Genomic DNA, 16055 nt, shown 5'->3' on the forward strand with positions numbered 1-16055 from the left:
GCTCCGCGCGCGCGGCCTCTATTGTTTCCTGCGGCCCCTGCGTGAGGGTCGACTCGCGCACCTTCGCGCCAACGTCGGCCAATCGGAGTGCATCCAACAGCGGGGTGGGCGGGGCAATCGCGGGGCAATCCCATTCTCGGCCTATCCGGACGCACGGAATCTCTTTCCGCGGGTCCGATGAGCGCGCTCCGCCCCATCTGTCCCCACACCCCGGGAGCGGACTTCCACTGACGGCGCGCCCGCCCGGGCTGATGGGATTGTGCCCATTCAGGTCACGTGAGAAGTTTAGTCCACACATTCCCGGAGGCAGCCATTTTCTTACGGGCTGTTACGCTCACGTTCAGAATATTGATGTTTGGAATGCTTCGGGTTCTAGTTATCAACTCTGGGTGCCAGGCGGAAAGACAAGGTCTCACCACTCAGACCCAGAGTTGTCTAATTTAAGGTGTTCTTCAACTTGCTTAGTCTTTAGAAATAACTAGTGATAGGCTGGGGTTGTGGCTCAGTGGTAGAGCGCTTGCTTAGCATGTGGGAGGCACTGGGTTCGAACCTCAGCACCACATAAAATAAAAGCAAAGGTCCATCAACAACTAAAAAATATTTTAAAAAATAACTAGTGATAAACACAAAAGGTGGGGCCTTGTTTTTTAACCATGTGATCCAAGCGACAAGTCCTAGAATGTAAGTCTCAGGGGTTAACGTCCTTCTGCAAGCTCCGAGAATGGAGTCCTGGGCCTTTAAGACGTGTGCCAAGGGGCGGGGTTTATGGCGGAAGCAGTAGCGCCCGGCCGAAGTCCGGCAGAGGAAGGGCGGAAGTAGAGGGTACACTCCTGTGATCATGGCGCAGGAAGGAGAAGATGTTAGAGATTACAATTTGACTGAGGAGCAGAAGGCGATCAAGGCCAAGTATCCTCCAGTCAATCGGAAGTACGAATGTGAGTAGATGGCTCACTTCTCTATTCAAATATGGGCACAGGGGCATGCCTGATTCCTTACCTGCAGCTTCCTTCCTCACCTCTACTTTGCTCGGGCATCAACTCTTTGTGCCCTGTGTGCGCCCTGTATTGTATCTTTGTATTTGGCCTAGAGGGTTCTAAAGTAAAAGGCCACCTGGCTTAGGAGTCAGGAAACCTGAGCTTCCACATTTACAGTCTCTTAACTTCCTCAAGCGCCTGATCACATTTATGAGTTTTACTAGTGTGCCAATTATAAAAGTAATTGGGTTTTCAAGAGTTTCGTGTTTGACTTCATATCTAGTAACAATGGGACAGTTAAAGAGTGTGGCAAATGTAGAGAACTGGGAAAACTAAGATGGGCAATTGTAACTTGGTGTTTTACCTCTTTTTTTTTTTTGTAACCAGGAATTGAACTCAAGAGGCCTACTGAGCCACGTCCCTTTTAATGTTTTAAGTAAAGACAGGGTCTTTCTAAATTGCTTAGGGCCTCACTAAGTTGTCCGAGGCTGACTTTGAGCTTGTGATCCTCCTGCCTTAGCCTTCCAAGCCTTAGCCTTCCTAGCTCGCTGGGATTAAAGGCATGTACCAGAGACCCAGAATTTACCTGCATCGTGTTTTAAAAGAACCTGGTTTTGCCATTTATTAGTGACTTTAAGCAAATTATATTGCCTATCTTTATGTCTCAGTTCCTTCATCTAAGGAATAATGTGAACTGGAGGTGTAGTGTGCTTTATGGCATGCAGAAGACCTTGGGTTCAATCTTCAGCACCACAAAAATAAGGAAAGTGAAAGGATAGTTCAGTTTCTTAAATTCTGTATTAAAAATTTAGCTGTTATCCTACAGGTGGCTATGGTGGGGAGCCCAAATTTAATTGGTCTCATTTATCTTCTTAAAATCTTTTATTTTTTCGGAAGCGCCCACTGATACTCCCAGTGACTGGGGAGGCTGAGGCAGGAGAAACTCAAGTTCCTAGGCCAGCCTTAGCAATTTCATGAGGCCCTAAGCAATTTAGGGAAACCTGTCTCTAAATAATAAGGTCTGGGGATCCGTGGTAAAGCGCCCATGGGTTAAATCCCCAGTGTCAATCAATAAGTAAATAGAGGAGTAGGAAGTGTAGGTCAGTGGTAGAGCACCCCAGGATTAAATCCTCAGTGCTGCAATAAATAAAAAATGTACAACTACCACATCATTTTTGCATCTGTGCATTCTTAACCCAGCATATCTCCCTTGCTCTTGCCCCTTTCTCACTTAAAAACCATTTAAAATACTATATGATTAAAAAAGTGGTCACTACTTCCGAGACTGAGGCAGGAGAAACACATGAGTCCTCCAAGTTCCAGATGGCCTGGGTAACAAAGACCAAAAAAAACAAAAAACAAAAACAAAAAAACCCAACAACAACAAAAAGCAGGTATGCAGTGAAAAATAAGTCTCGTAGTTCTGATCCCATGTTTTAGTCCCTGTTTCTAGAGCAACCCTGGTCACTTTGCATACACAAATGTTCTAGCATTTTCTCTGTTTAACCAATTTCTAGTTGGTAGACATTTAGGATATTTCTATGCTTTTCCATTTTTGTACTGGGGCTTGAACCCAGGAGTGCTTAGCCACTGAGCCACATCCCCATCCCCAGTCCCCTTTCCTTTTATTTTGAGATGGGATCTCACTAAGTTGCTGCAGCTGGTCTCAAACTTGTTATACTGCCTCAGCCTCCCTGTAGCTGGAATTACAGGCTTGTGTGGCCAAGTCTGGCTGAGCCTTTTTAAGTAGTCTCTGTTAAAAATGGAGTATGTAAATGATGGGAGGGAAGGAGAGGAGTAGAGGAGATAGGAAGGGCAACAGAATAGAATAGACATTATGATTGCTGTATGTATATAGGTGACTCTATGACCAGTGTGATTCTGCAATCTGTACAATTAGAAAAGTGAGAAATTATACCCCAGTGATTCAAATGTATGAATTGCCAAGATCATTGTAATGTCATGTGTAGCTAATAAAAAAAAAATTAAATTAAAAGAAATGGAGAATGTGCGGGCTGGGATTGTGGCTCAGCGGTAGGGCGCTCGCCTAGCATGTGTGAGGTCCTGGGTTCAATCCTCAGAACCACATAATAAATAAATAAATAATTTCAAAGATGGAAAATATGCATAAAGTGTTTCTGCTGTGTATCAAGGTATTGATGTTCATCTTGAGGAAAAGAACTTGTGTAATTGTGAGGTTTTGTCGCAGAACACAATTCTTCATTGTAAGAATGACTATGACAAGCTGTTGTTATTCAGACTTGGTATTTGACATGAATTTTCTTTAAAATGAACAAAGCAATCTGTCACATCAAGGCAAAAAACTATTACTGGTAATGATAAAATTTAGGCTTTCAAGTTATATTAAAATTTTAGAAAACTTGTGTCTATCCCCATGGGCTTCCCAGTACTTAGAAACTTTTCTGGAGGCTGAGGCAGGAGGATTACAGGTTCAAGGCCAGCCTCAGCAAGTTTGAAGCCAGCTTGCTGACTTCCTGAAACCCTGTATCAAATAAAAAGAGCAAAAGGACTGGAGATGTAGCTGAGCGGTAAAGAGCCCCTGGGTTTGATCCCCCTTACCAAAAATAAATAAATGAATTAATAATAAATAAAAAGTTTTTTCTTAAAGTTCTCTATATGGTTGGGGATGTGGCATAGCAGTAGAGGTCTTTCCTGGCATGTACAATGCCTGGGATTTGATCTGCAACACTATCCAAAAAACAAAGCAATGTCCTATATAGTTAAATATGTCAGTATTATCTGTGTAACAATGAACTAGTATTTTCTAAATTACTAATGCTTGATATTACACCATCAGACATGGATAAGACCCATTGTGAATGTACAACAGATCAATGGATTTTAATGCTACAGAGTATTTTCATACAGAGAACTTTTCAAAGTTTCAGTTCTTTGTATATATAGCCTTAGATTCTACATTGAACTAATGTTTAAAAAACGACCACATTTTGCATTTTGGTATAAAATTTAAAAGACTGTTCACTCTTGTTTGAAAAAAACTATTAAAATCTCCTCTGGGGCTGGGGTACATAGCTCAGTGATGGAGTGCTTGCCCCAGGGAGGCTCTGGGTTCTATCCCCAGCACTACCAACAAAAATTCTTTTTCTTTTGCATATCTGTGGTGCTAGGGGTAGAACCCAAAAGCAGGGTCTCCCATGCTAGGCAAGCACTCATCACTGAGTTACATCCTCAAACCAAGGCTGGGTTATATTCATGCATTCAAACTAAATGAACATACCACAACATATTAAAAATATTTGAACTGGAGGTGGTGGTGCATACCTATGATCCCAGTGACTATGGTGGCTGAGGCAGGAGAATTGCATTTAATGAGGCCCTAAACAATTTAGTGAGACCCTGTTTCAAAATCAAAAGGATGGGGATGTGGCTCAGTGGTAAAGCTGGTATTTAACCCTGGGTTAAATACCATAAATAAATAAACAAAAATAAAAGTATTTGGAAAAATATGCAAAACAGTGTTGCCTCAGCCTTTCATGTTGGTGAGATTACAGGCATGTTCCATTGCACCCAGCAATGTCATTGTCTTTGTAAACTGTTTGTTTTTTTTTTTTTCGTACCTGGGATTGAATTCAGGGGCCCTTGACCACTGAGCCACATCCCCAGCCCTGTTTTGTGTTTTACTTAGAGACAGGGTCTCACTGAGTTGCTTAGCACCTCACTTTTGCTGAGGCTGGCTTTGAACTCAGGATCCTCCTGCCTCAACCTCCTGAACTGCTGGGATTATAGGCATGCACCACCATGCCTGATTTGTAAACTGATTTTTTAGAAATTGAAGTATAATTTAATATCACAATGGACTAAAGTGCTTAGACCTTAAAATGTAAAGTCAATGAGTTTTGCTAAACACAGACCTCTGTGTAACCAGCACTCTAATCAAACTAATTTCATCACCCTAGAAAGTTCTATCCTGCTTTTTTTAATCCCTTACCTTGAGGAAAATACATATTTTCCCCACTTATAATGGAGATTGACCACAGGGACACTCTATCAGTAAGTTACATCCCTAGCCCTCTTAATTTTTAAAAAAATTGAGACTAGGTCACATTGAGTTGCCCGGGCTGGTTTCAAACTTGCAATTATTTTGCTTCAGGGCCTTGAATAGCAGGGATTACAGGGTAGTTGGACTACAGGTACACACCACTATGCCTTGTTCACATTGTGGTTTCTACCCCATAGCTTAATTTTTTTCTTTTATTTTTTTTGGGGGGGTAGGGTGGGGGGAGTTGAACCCCAGCCTCACACACACTAGGCAAGCACTCTACCACTGAACTACATCCCCAGGCCTTTTTTAAAAAGTTAAAAAAAAAAAAAAAAGTTTTTTGGCAGGATCTTGCATTCCTCAAATTTATAATCTTCCTGTCTCAGCCTTCCAAGTGGACTCAGATTACAGGTATGCGTACTCTTACCTGGCACCACAGCTTAATTTTTTTCTTTTATTAAAATTTTATATAAATAGAACCACAAACTATAGATTCTCTTTTCTTTCTTTCTTTCTTTTTTTTTTTTGGCCAAGAAGAGGAGTACTGGGGGTACTGGGTATTGAACTGGGGGGTGCTTTATCACTTAGCCACATCCCCAGTTCTTTTTATTTTTATTTTGAGACAGGGTCTCACTGAATTACTGAGGCCTGCCTGGAATTTGTGATGCTCCTGTCTTAGCTATCCCGGTCATGGGATTATAGGTATGCACCACCATGCCAGATTAAGTATAGATTCTTTTATGAATGGCTTCTTCATCTAGGTCAAAGGTAAGCAGCAATTTCTAAAATTTTTTTACATATATATATGTAGAGAGAGAAAGAGTTGTAAATGGACACAATACCTTTATTTTATTTTTTATATGTTGATGAGGATCGGACCCAGTGCCTCACGCATACCAAGTGAGTGCTCTACACAGAGCCCCAGCCAAGCCCAATTTTTATATATATACTGAGTGAGGGTTTTTAACCCAGGAGCACTTTATCACTAAGCGACGGATATCCCCTGTCCATTTTATTTTTGGTTTTGAGACAGGGTCCCTCTGAATTTGCTCCTACTGGCTTCCTGAGGATATGGGAAAGAGATGAGCTCCATTCCAATTTGTGAAGGGATGATTGGAATGGAAAATGAAGGAGGGTGATAGCAAGTGTTCATAGTTAGAGAAGTAACAAAGTACAAAGAGTTGGTCAGTTTAAATGTGTTCATACCAGCTATATCTGCTAGCTAACAGTTATGGAATTTTTGAATCTATCCTCCCACAGAAACTGGGGGACAGAGCCCTACCAGGAGATTATATTTCAAAGGAATGTCTCTAAGGTCCTTGAAAAAGATACTTTTAAGTTGTGAGAGATATATATTTATAATTATAAGCCCTTTTTAGTACTTGCTCTAAGAAGGGAAGGTTCGGGGCCTATGTCAGGTTTTAGCTAGAATGAACAGAAAAATCTGCCTGTTAAGCTTCTTTTCTCACAGGGATGATAACTTAGGCTGCTAAAAGCAGCCATGCTAGAGTTTGGTCAAGTGCAGGGGTTCATATGAAGTTCTTAAAGTGCTGAGAGTTTGCAGTTCTTAACAGTGTTTTTAGATTCATATTAATGCCTGTTATCAGTAGTTGATGATTTTTATTACTGAGTAGTGGTCAAGTGCCCCTGAGTTCAATTCCCAGTACTCTCCCCCCCAAAAAGCACTTAACTTTGTTGAGTAGATAGAAAAAGCTCTGGGCTTCCTCAGTTTTCTTGTTCTTCAAAGGATGATGTTCTTAATAATTAATAATAATAAGCTCTAGTTTTTTTCTTATGGTTTTAGGGTCAAGATTAGTAACTTTTAAATGTTTTTACCTTTTTCCCTCAGATTTGGATCATACAGCAGATGTCCAGTGAGTATAGCAGGAGTTTGTTCTTTTGAAATCATGTATCAAAATATGAAGGCTGAATATTTTAATCTGTGTGTTCCTATCTTATTTTTCTACTCTGTTTATTCGTAACATAAAAATGGTGATTTAAAAGCACTCAGTTAGGATGCCATTAAATTGAGGTCATTAGTTTTGTACTTGTCAAGCTGATTTTATTTGACTTTGCTATTGAGGTTTTTTATTTTTTATTTTTTGGTGCAGTGAATTATATTACACAGAGAGCATGAATGTATTTCTTTAGGTTACATGCATGGGGAGATACTCTGGAGGAAGCATTTGAGCAGTGTGCAATGGCCATGTTTGGTTACATGACAGATACTGGGACTGTGGAGCCCCTCCAAACAATAGAAGTAGAAACCCAAGGTAACTAATGCATTCACAGGGAAAAAACTGTTATATAGATATGCAGTGTTTTACATAATCTGAGTGTATTTTCACAATAAGAATAACAAATTGGGCTGGGATGTAGCTCATTGGCAAAATGTCTGCCTTGCATTTGCAAAAGCCCTGGGTTCAACTCCCAGTTCCAAAAAAAAAGAATAACAAATTGCTGAGCATGGTGGCGCATGCCAGTAATCCCAGGGACCTAAGAGACTGAGGGGCAGGAGGATTGAAAGTTCAAAGCCTGCCCTAGCAACTTAGTGAGGCCCTAAGCAATTTAGTGAAACCCTGTCTCTAAATATTAAAAAAGGGCTGGGGATGTGACTTGGTGATTACGTGCCCCTGGGTTCAATCCCTAGTACCCGCCCCCTCCATAAAAACCCCAAACAATAAAATAATTAATTATGAGCTCAAATTTCCTCTTTCAGCTAACGTAAGAAATTCATTACACTTTTAAATTGGAACAAGATTTTAGATACCAGAATTATTAAATTCATACTATTATGGTCCTTTTTGATCCTGTGTAGGAGATGACTTACAATCTCTTCTGTTTCATTTTTTGGATGAGTGGCTTTATAAGTTCAGTGCTGATGAATTCTTCATACCCCGGGTAAGCAGGGTTTTTCTTTTTCTTTCTTTTTCTTTTTTTAATTGAGCAAATGGGTTCTTAGTTCATATTTTAAATAGAACATGTGCCAGGCATGGTAGCACATGCCTGTAACCCCAGTTACTTGGGAGGCTGAGGCAGGAGTATCACAAGATGGTTACCAGCCTCAGCAACTTAATGAGATCCTGTCTCAAAATTTTAAAAAATAGAAAGGGCTGGAGATATAGCTCAGTAGTAAAGCACTGTTGGGTTCAATCCCAGTGCCAATAAAATAACAGGGGTGGTGCATTCCTATAATCCCAGATGCTCAGGACACTGAGGCAGGAGGATCTTAAGTTCAAAGCCAACCTCAGCAACTTAGTGAGACCCTGTCTTATAATAAAAAAGGACTGGAGATGTAACTCAGTGGTAAAGCAGCCCTAGGTTTAATCCCCAGTAGCCCCCTCCCCCACCAAAAAAAAAATGAAAACCCATGATGCAAAACTAATCCATATAGATATTAAAAAGTATTGGGCTAGGGGTGCTGGGGTTGTGGCTCAGAGATAGAGCACTTGCCTAGCATGGATGAGGCACTGGGTTCAATTCTCAGTACCACATAAAGTAAAATAAAGACATTATGTTCACCTATAACTAAAAAATAAATTTTTTTTTAAAAAATTGGGGCTGAGGATATAGCTCAGTTGGTAGAGTGCTTGCCTTGCATGCATAAGGCCCTGGGCTTGATCCCCAGCACCACAAAAAAAAAAAAAAAAAAATTGATTTTATATAAATTATAGACACTTCTTTGTTAACCTCAGTTTGCTTTGGAACATACATTTTGTTCTCATGTTCTTTCTCTCTTTAGTCCTGGGGATTGAACCCTGCAGTGCTTTATCATTCAGCTACATCTCCAGTCTTTTTCATATTTTACTTTGAGATAGGGTCTTCCTGAATTGGTGAGGCAGGCCTCAAATTTGCATTCTTCCTGCCTTAGCCTACCAAGTCTCTGGGATTACAGCATGTGGCGCTGTTCCCGAATGTATTTAAATCTCTGATCATGTACTTGTCATTAGTAGGATTGTATGATAAGCTTAAACCTAAAGTCTTCATCTGTATTCTGTGTCTCCCAAGTTTGAGCTGTGTTTATGTCTTTACATATGTTCCTTTTGTTCCATTTGAAGTTTAGCAGCTCTGATACTTTGGTCTAAGTTCAACAACTGCTGCTTTTAGTTTTCCTTAATGTAAAAAAAAGAAAAGCCATATGGAGATTGCTTGCAGCAGTCAGCCTTTAGAAGGAACACCTCTCCAAATCATGTTACTTATTACATGGCCCTCCCTGCTTCCTTAATTCCTCCATTATCTTCTTTAAAGTCTCCATCCATATTCTACCAACTGAGCCACTCTTTCTACAGAATTCAAGTGCCAAAAGTATCATAAAAATAGACTGAGAAAAGGAAAAGGGGAAATAAAAAAGGTTGAGAGTGACTGAAATCTTATATCCTCCTTCTCTACCATGTGTCTTACAGAGATGTTCTTTTGACTCTTCTTTTCTCTTTTTTTTTTGATGCCGGGGATTGAATTCAGGGCCTCGCAGTTACTAAGTGCATGCTCTACTACTGAGCTATACCTTAACCCCTTGAGTCATTTTTTAAATGTCTTTTTGTTGTTGTTGTTGTAGTAGTTTTATTTATTTTTATGTGGTGCTGAGGATCAAACCCAGTGCCTCACCCTTGTACTGGGGTTGTGACTCAGCAAAAAATAGAGTGCTCACCTAGCATGTGCGAGGCCCTGGGTTTGATCCTCAGCACCACATAAAAATAAATAAATAAAATGAAGATATTGTGTCCCACTACAACTAAAAAATAAATATTAAAAAAAAGAATATCATCCTTGTGCCAGGGCGGTGGCGTATGCCTATAATCCCAGTGGCTTGGGAGGCTGAGTCAGGAGGATCTCGAGTTCAAAGCCAGCCTCAGCAACATTGAGGTGCTAAGTAACTCGGTGAGACCCTATCACTAAATAAAATACAAAATAGGGCTGGGTAAGTGCTCTTAAGTTCAGTCCTCATTACCAGGAGGAAAAAAAAAAAGAATATTGCCCTTGAATATGTTAAGAAAAACCTTATTTCCTTGAAATGCATTTAGCTTGTTCTGTTTTAATTTTCTTTGCTTCAGAGAAGTTGTTTGCCATTATTTTCTAGAAAAAGTAGTAACCTAGACATGTTTTAGTAGATAGTTTAGTATAAACTTTTTTTTTTAAATTTAAATCTCTTTTTTTCTTTAGGAAGTGAAAGTACTTAATATTGATCAAAGAAATTTTAAATTACGGTCAATTGGGTAAGTTTTAAACTTTTCTAAAAGTAACAGGTCATGAAGGATGTTGGTTATATTCTTCATTGTACTCAGTGGGCAGAAAGACAAATAGAAATATTAAGTCAGGGGACCACTTACACTGGGCAGGATGTTGCATATTGAGATTGTGAGAGAGATACCAAGGAGTAAGAACTCATCTGAACTTTGGAGGATCAGAAACTTGTCAGAATAAAGTTAATTCTGTTTATTAAGCTTGATTCCAAATTTGTTGATTAAGGGGGGGGGGAAGTGTGAGTGTGTGTATAGCTTGTTTATACATACATATATATGTATATATAAATAAAATTGCTAAATGTCACTGCTTAAACCCCCAACTTGGTGGATGAGAAACACTGGCACATCTTTTGACACAGCTCATAACTTCTAGACCCACTCAAATCAGTTTCTTCTATACAAATTATACTTTTCTTCTTTTATTTTCCTTCCAGAGTTTGTAAACAGTCGATTAGGTGACTTTAACTGGACTTGTTTCTTTAGTCACTTAATTATATCTTTTAGATTATCTATATATAGTTTAACATTACCATTTCATATTGAATCTTATTAGTTTCTTTTTATAAAATGAGGTCTTGTATTATCTTCTCCTTTTTCTTTTATCCCTACAACACATTTTATTGCTCACACATAAGCATATGTACAGAGATTTTTCTCTGTGAAATGGTGGAATATTGCATACATTAGGCTAATTGACTTTATTTGGGGGGGGTACTGGGGATTGAACCCAGAGGCGCTTTACCACTGAGCTACATACCCAGCCCTTTTTATTTTTTATTTTGAGACAGGTTCTCACTAAGTTGTTAGGCTGGTCTCGAACTTGCAATCCTCCTGCCTCAGCCTCTTGAGTCTCTGAGATTATAGGTGTGTGCCACTGAGCCTGGCAGGCAAATTGACATTTAACTCTTAACATTATGTTAAAATTACCTTTACTGTTATGATGTTTTCTCAACATCATGTGTGAAAGGTATATATAATTCGTAGTAGAAAAAGTAGTAACCTAGACATGTTCTAGTAAATAGTCTAGTAGAAATGTAATGGTGAGTATTTGTATATATTTATGGTATCCTCTTAAAAAAAAAAAAACTGGTTCAAAATTTTTTAGCTAGGAAGTAGTTGAACAGAATTTTAAAGATTTGCTGTTTCTGCTGTACCATGTTGTGATATTTAGCCTCATTACTGTCAAAGGTAGATAAGAAAATTCTCTCAAGTTCTAGGAGAGTATCTTTCTAGGGCTTTCTGTATACAGACTATAGATATTTTGGGAAAAGTTATAAAATGCAAATCAAGCTCAGACTATATTGCAGAATCAAGTATTTTGTATTTGTGGTACTCAGACCTGCTTTCTCCGTGGAAGATATTATTTAATTGGTTCTATAGCTCTAAGTGCAGTGGAAATTTTCAACATGGCACCCTATTATAAAATATTCACTAGTCAGTATTTATTGAGAATCTACCTATAAGCGCACTATACTGGAGCTTTTTGGGGATGGGGCAGCTTTTAAGCTTGAGAGCAACAATGACTAGTCTATACAAGTCCTTCCACACCTGTATTTGCTGGCAAATCAAAGTGAAATCTGTTTAGCTTCCCTACCCCTTCCCTCTTCTTTTGGATCTCTACTATCTGAACCATGTTTATAAGGCTTATTTTAAAATATGTAAAGAGAACAAATGTAAAACTTTGGAAATCTTAATCATGTTTTAATTTTACTTCTCAAGGTGGGGAGAAGAATTTTCATTGTCCAAGCACCCTCAGGTATGTTTTAAAGTCTACCCATTGAAAACTTTATGCTTCCTTATCATAAAATCTGTAAACATGACAATAATCTTCAACTAATTCTAATAATTGTTCTGATGTGATAAGGTTTTCTTAAACTTTCTGACCTCTGGATATGTTAAAGCACTGTGATTTTACACATCTGATTAGATGTGTTAGGATTAAGCTTTGGGCTCTGGGGCCAGGTTTGTTACAGAATGTGTGGGACTTAAAAGTTCATTTGCGGGGCTGGGGATGTGGCTCAAGTGGTAGCGCGCTCGCCTGGCGTGCGTGCGGCCCGGGTTCGATCCTCAGCACCACATACAAACAAAGATGTTGTGTCTGCCGAAAACTAAAAAAATAAAATAAATATTTAAAAAAAAAAAAAAAGAAAAAGTTCATTTGCCTTTTTGAGCAGTAGTTTCTTCTGCAATGAAGGTATAGGACTAGATTGTTCTTAAAGTGCTTTCTACCTTTTATATTTTCCAACCTGTATACACTTACTCTGTAATAGTTAAACCTCTGGGAACAGGAATTGGGAGGTTTTTTTCTGTAAATATATTAAGATTTAGGCCAAACTGGGCATGGTGGTGCACACCTGTAATCCCCCTGGCTCAGGAGGCGAAGACAGGAGGATCCAGAGAGTTCAAAGCCACCCTCAGCAATGGCGAGGCGCTAAGCAACTCAGTGAGACCCTGTCGCTAAATAAAATACAAAATAGGTCTGAGGATGTGGCTCAGTGGTTGAGTGCCCCTTCGTTCAATTCCCGGTACAAAAAAAAAAAAAAAAAGGATTTGTAGGCCAAGAGCAATGGAAGAGCAACCACTGAACTCTTCTGTTATAGCACTGAAGAAATCATAGAAGATACATAAATGAGGGTATCTGTGTTGCATTAAAACTTTACTTATAGACCTTGAAATTTAAGTTTCATATCACTTTCTAATGTCATGAATTTTTTTTTTTTTTTTCCCTGAGGTACTAGAGATTGAACCTAGGAGTGCTTAACCACTGACCCACATCCCCAGCCCTTTTTTGTATTTTATTTAGAGATAAGTTTTCACTGTGTTTCTTAAGGCTTTGCTAACTAAGTTGCCTAGGCTGGCTTTGAATTTATAATCCTCCTACCTCAGCCTCCTGAGTCACTGGGATTATAGGTATGCACCACCAGGCCCAGAATCCCCAGCCCTTTTGATTTTTATTTTGAGACAGGGTCTCTAAGTTGCGTAGGGCCTCACTAAGTTGCTGAGGCTGGCCCACAACTCTGGATCCTTCTGTCTCAGCCTTAAAAGTGGCTGGGATTATAGGCGTGCACCACTGTGACTGGCTTTAACTTAGAGATTTAAAACTGTTGTTATTTTGTGAGATTATACAAAAATACATGGCAGGCCACATTTGACCAGTGGGCTGTAGTTTGCTGACCCTTGTGTTTAGGCCAAGAAAGCCTAAATTAGTTCCAGATGACTGGAAAATCCTGGTTGCTTCCAGTAACCACGGTATCATTTTTTCAACTGCTGTATGATGAAATGAATTCTGATGAGGAACTTGTGTTATAGTAGCTGTTTCAACAAGGTTGAAAGGAAAGAGAAACATAAAAAGAAGAGAAACCAAGCAGGTGCAATGGTGTACAGCAACAATCTCAGTAACTTGGGAGGTTGAGGCAGGAGGATCACAAGTTTGAGGCCAGCCTAGGCAATTATAGAGACCTGTTCTAAAATTAAAAAATAAAAATGGTTAGGGTAGCTCAGTGGTAAAGCACCCCTAGGGTTCAATTCCCAGTTCGGGGAAAAAAAAAAAAAAGAGGGAGAGAGAGAATCCAGTAGAGAAGGGCAGTGAATTGAAAATGTATTTATAATAATAGAAACATCACACTAGATTTTTCCAAAGTAAACTTGTATATTCAGGACATAGCATGACATTTTAAGGAGACCTAAGAGGGGCCAACCATCACATATCCCTTGGGGCCCCTTTTAGAAGGGGAATACTGTCATGAATGGGGCGATAATATGTTCTAGCATGGTAGTTTTGTTCTCTAGTTATTAGAATATGTCAAGCACCATGGTGCATGCCTGTAATCCCAGTGGCTTGGAGGCTGAAACAGAAGGATCATGAGTTCAAAGCCAGCCTCAACCTCAGCAAAAGCAAGGCACTAAACAACTCAATGAGACTCTGTGTCTAAATAAAGTACAAAAATGAGCTGGGGATGTGGCTCAGTGGTGGAGTGCCCTTGAGTTCAATGCCTGATACCACCCCCCACCACCCCCCACCCCCGCCAAAAATACGAAATTTTTAAAAAGGGCTGGGGAATGTTGCTCAGTGGCTAAGTGCCCCTGCATTAAATCATCAATACAAAAAAAAAAAAGAAGAAGAAGAAGAGAATGAATGCTGGAGAAGATGTGAAGTAATTTTCTGAGTGAAGGGGACAAAGGAAACTTAGCAATAAGTGGTCAGTACTGAATGCCTGTTTGAGATTTGCAGATATACACAGAGGGTATTACTAGTCAGCCTGGTATGTGCTGCCTTATGGTAGAAAATGAAATTTGATGTAGGTGGTGATTTCTCCAGGTGCTTATGGCAGAAGAGAAAATGCAAAGGTAATGCCACTCATACCCTATGAAATCTTTGAATTTATTATGTGCTGTTGAGCTAGCAAATGACGGAAGTCAAAGTACATTTTGTGATACACAGAACCATTATAGATTCTTTTTAGAGCTGGAAGGAACTTGAGAGAATATCTAATCTTGTGGTTCTAAACTGGGGCAAGGTGAGGGGAGTATCATATATCAGAATCATGTGGAGAATTTTCACCTGAGAAGCTATATCTCACTTTCCAGCTAGACTTGAAGAGAAGTACAAAGGTAAAGTGAATATTGGCAGCTGAGGAGAAGACAATACATTGGCATTCTAGGGCACAAGTTGGAGAATGAGGGGGTAATTAGGGACTAGGAGAAATCCTAGCTAAAGAGTGGAAAAGCTTGTGTTCTTTGATTAAACCCATGTTTAAGTGAAAAAATGGATGTCCAGACAGGTCAGGCACCTTCCTTGCCCAAGTGGTATCACTTCTCTCCTAACTCCAGGTCAGTACTCCTTCTGCTGTGTACATTTTCCCTCTCCTTTTTATTGGATCAGCATATAATATTGTCTTAATTTGATAACTAGTTGTTTTATGTGGGTTTTTAATTTTTCAGAATAGTATTAAATTTTTGACTTTCTGACAGTTGTTGCTCAGATTAATAATTCTGATTCTTTTTTTTCTATTCTCTAACCCCATCTTCAGGGAACGGAAGTCAAAGCAATAACATATTCAGCAATGCAGGTGTATAATGAAGAGAAGCCAGAAGTTTTTGTGATAATTGACATTTAAGATGCAAAAAAATGAAAGAAAAGGAAGGACGGACATACTCCTATGAAGACCTTCTTTTTTTTTTCAGAAATCCTCCTTTTGAGAAGATCAGTGATTTGATCTCTATGGTATCTTGATAAATGGACATTGATACATCAGAAAGTTTTAACTTAAAATGTGACTTTCAGAAATGGGAAAATCAGAGCATACCCTTGGTCTGTGTTCTCTACATATTCAAACTTTAAAGAATTCTTCAGTGCTTGAGGGCATTTATGTTCTCTTTGTTAATTCCCTGTTATGTCAGCAAGTACCCCAGATTCTTCTAATGGAATGAGAGTCTTCCAGCTTGGTCCCAGAAAGAATCACTGGTATAAGTAGCAGTTGGGATGGAATCTAATTTGTAAAAAAAGAATAATTTGAGAAAATAACATTTCTATAACTAGATTTATGCTTTTCTTCTAAATTTGTTAAGACACATATTCTGTATGTATGTATCTAAGGCATATCATGTCTTATGTTGCTATGGGACTTACCCTGTATTCTAGTTGGTTTTAGAAAAGAACTGACCAGAAGATTTCTATAGAGAGAGTCCTGATTTTTTTCTTATTGTACTCTTAATTTTTATTAAGCAGTGATAATGGATGACACTTATCTATTTTCTCATAAGAAGAACCTGATAGTAGCTGGGTGCATTGTCACACACCTGTAATTTCAGCAACTC

The 16055-nt window shown here is 39.1% G+C and overlaps 1 protein-coding gene across 9 annotated transcripts in view; it reads left to right on the forward strand.

Moving 5' to 3' along the window:
• Zbtb8os (zinc finger and BTB domain containing 8 opposite strand) overlaps positions 1-15916 on the forward strand; it is a 34010-nt gene extending 18094 nt beyond the window's left edge. For 2 of the 9 annotated variants that reach the window (XM_048815828.1, XM_015485322.2), the window contains exons 2-7: positions 6845-6869; positions 7147-7268; positions 7814-7896; positions 10156-10208; positions 11958-11994; positions 15269-15916. In XM_048815828.1, coding sequence (XP_048671785.1) covers positions 6845-6869; positions 7147-7268; positions 7814-7896; positions 10156-10208; positions 11958-11994; positions 15269-15355 — 407 coding nt within the window. In that variant the 3' untranslated portion in view covers positions 15356-15916. Of the gene's footprint in view, positions 1-307; positions 936-5631; positions 5764-6844; positions 6870-7106; positions 7269-7813; positions 7897-10155; positions 10209-11957; positions 11995-15268 lie in introns of those variants that run through there. The other 7 variants (XM_015485318.1, XM_048815829.1, XM_048815830.1 and 4 more) reach the window with 7 other exon arrangements.
• Positions 15917-16055: the final 139 nt, after the last annotated feature.

The sequence above is a fragment of the Marmota marmota genome, unplaced genomic scaffold, assembly GCF_001458135.2.
Source record: "Marmota marmota marmota unplaced genomic scaffold, marMar, whole genome shotgun sequence".
Taxonomy (NCBI): domain Eukaryota; kingdom Metazoa; phylum Chordata; class Mammalia; order Rodentia; family Sciuridae; genus Marmota; species Marmota marmota.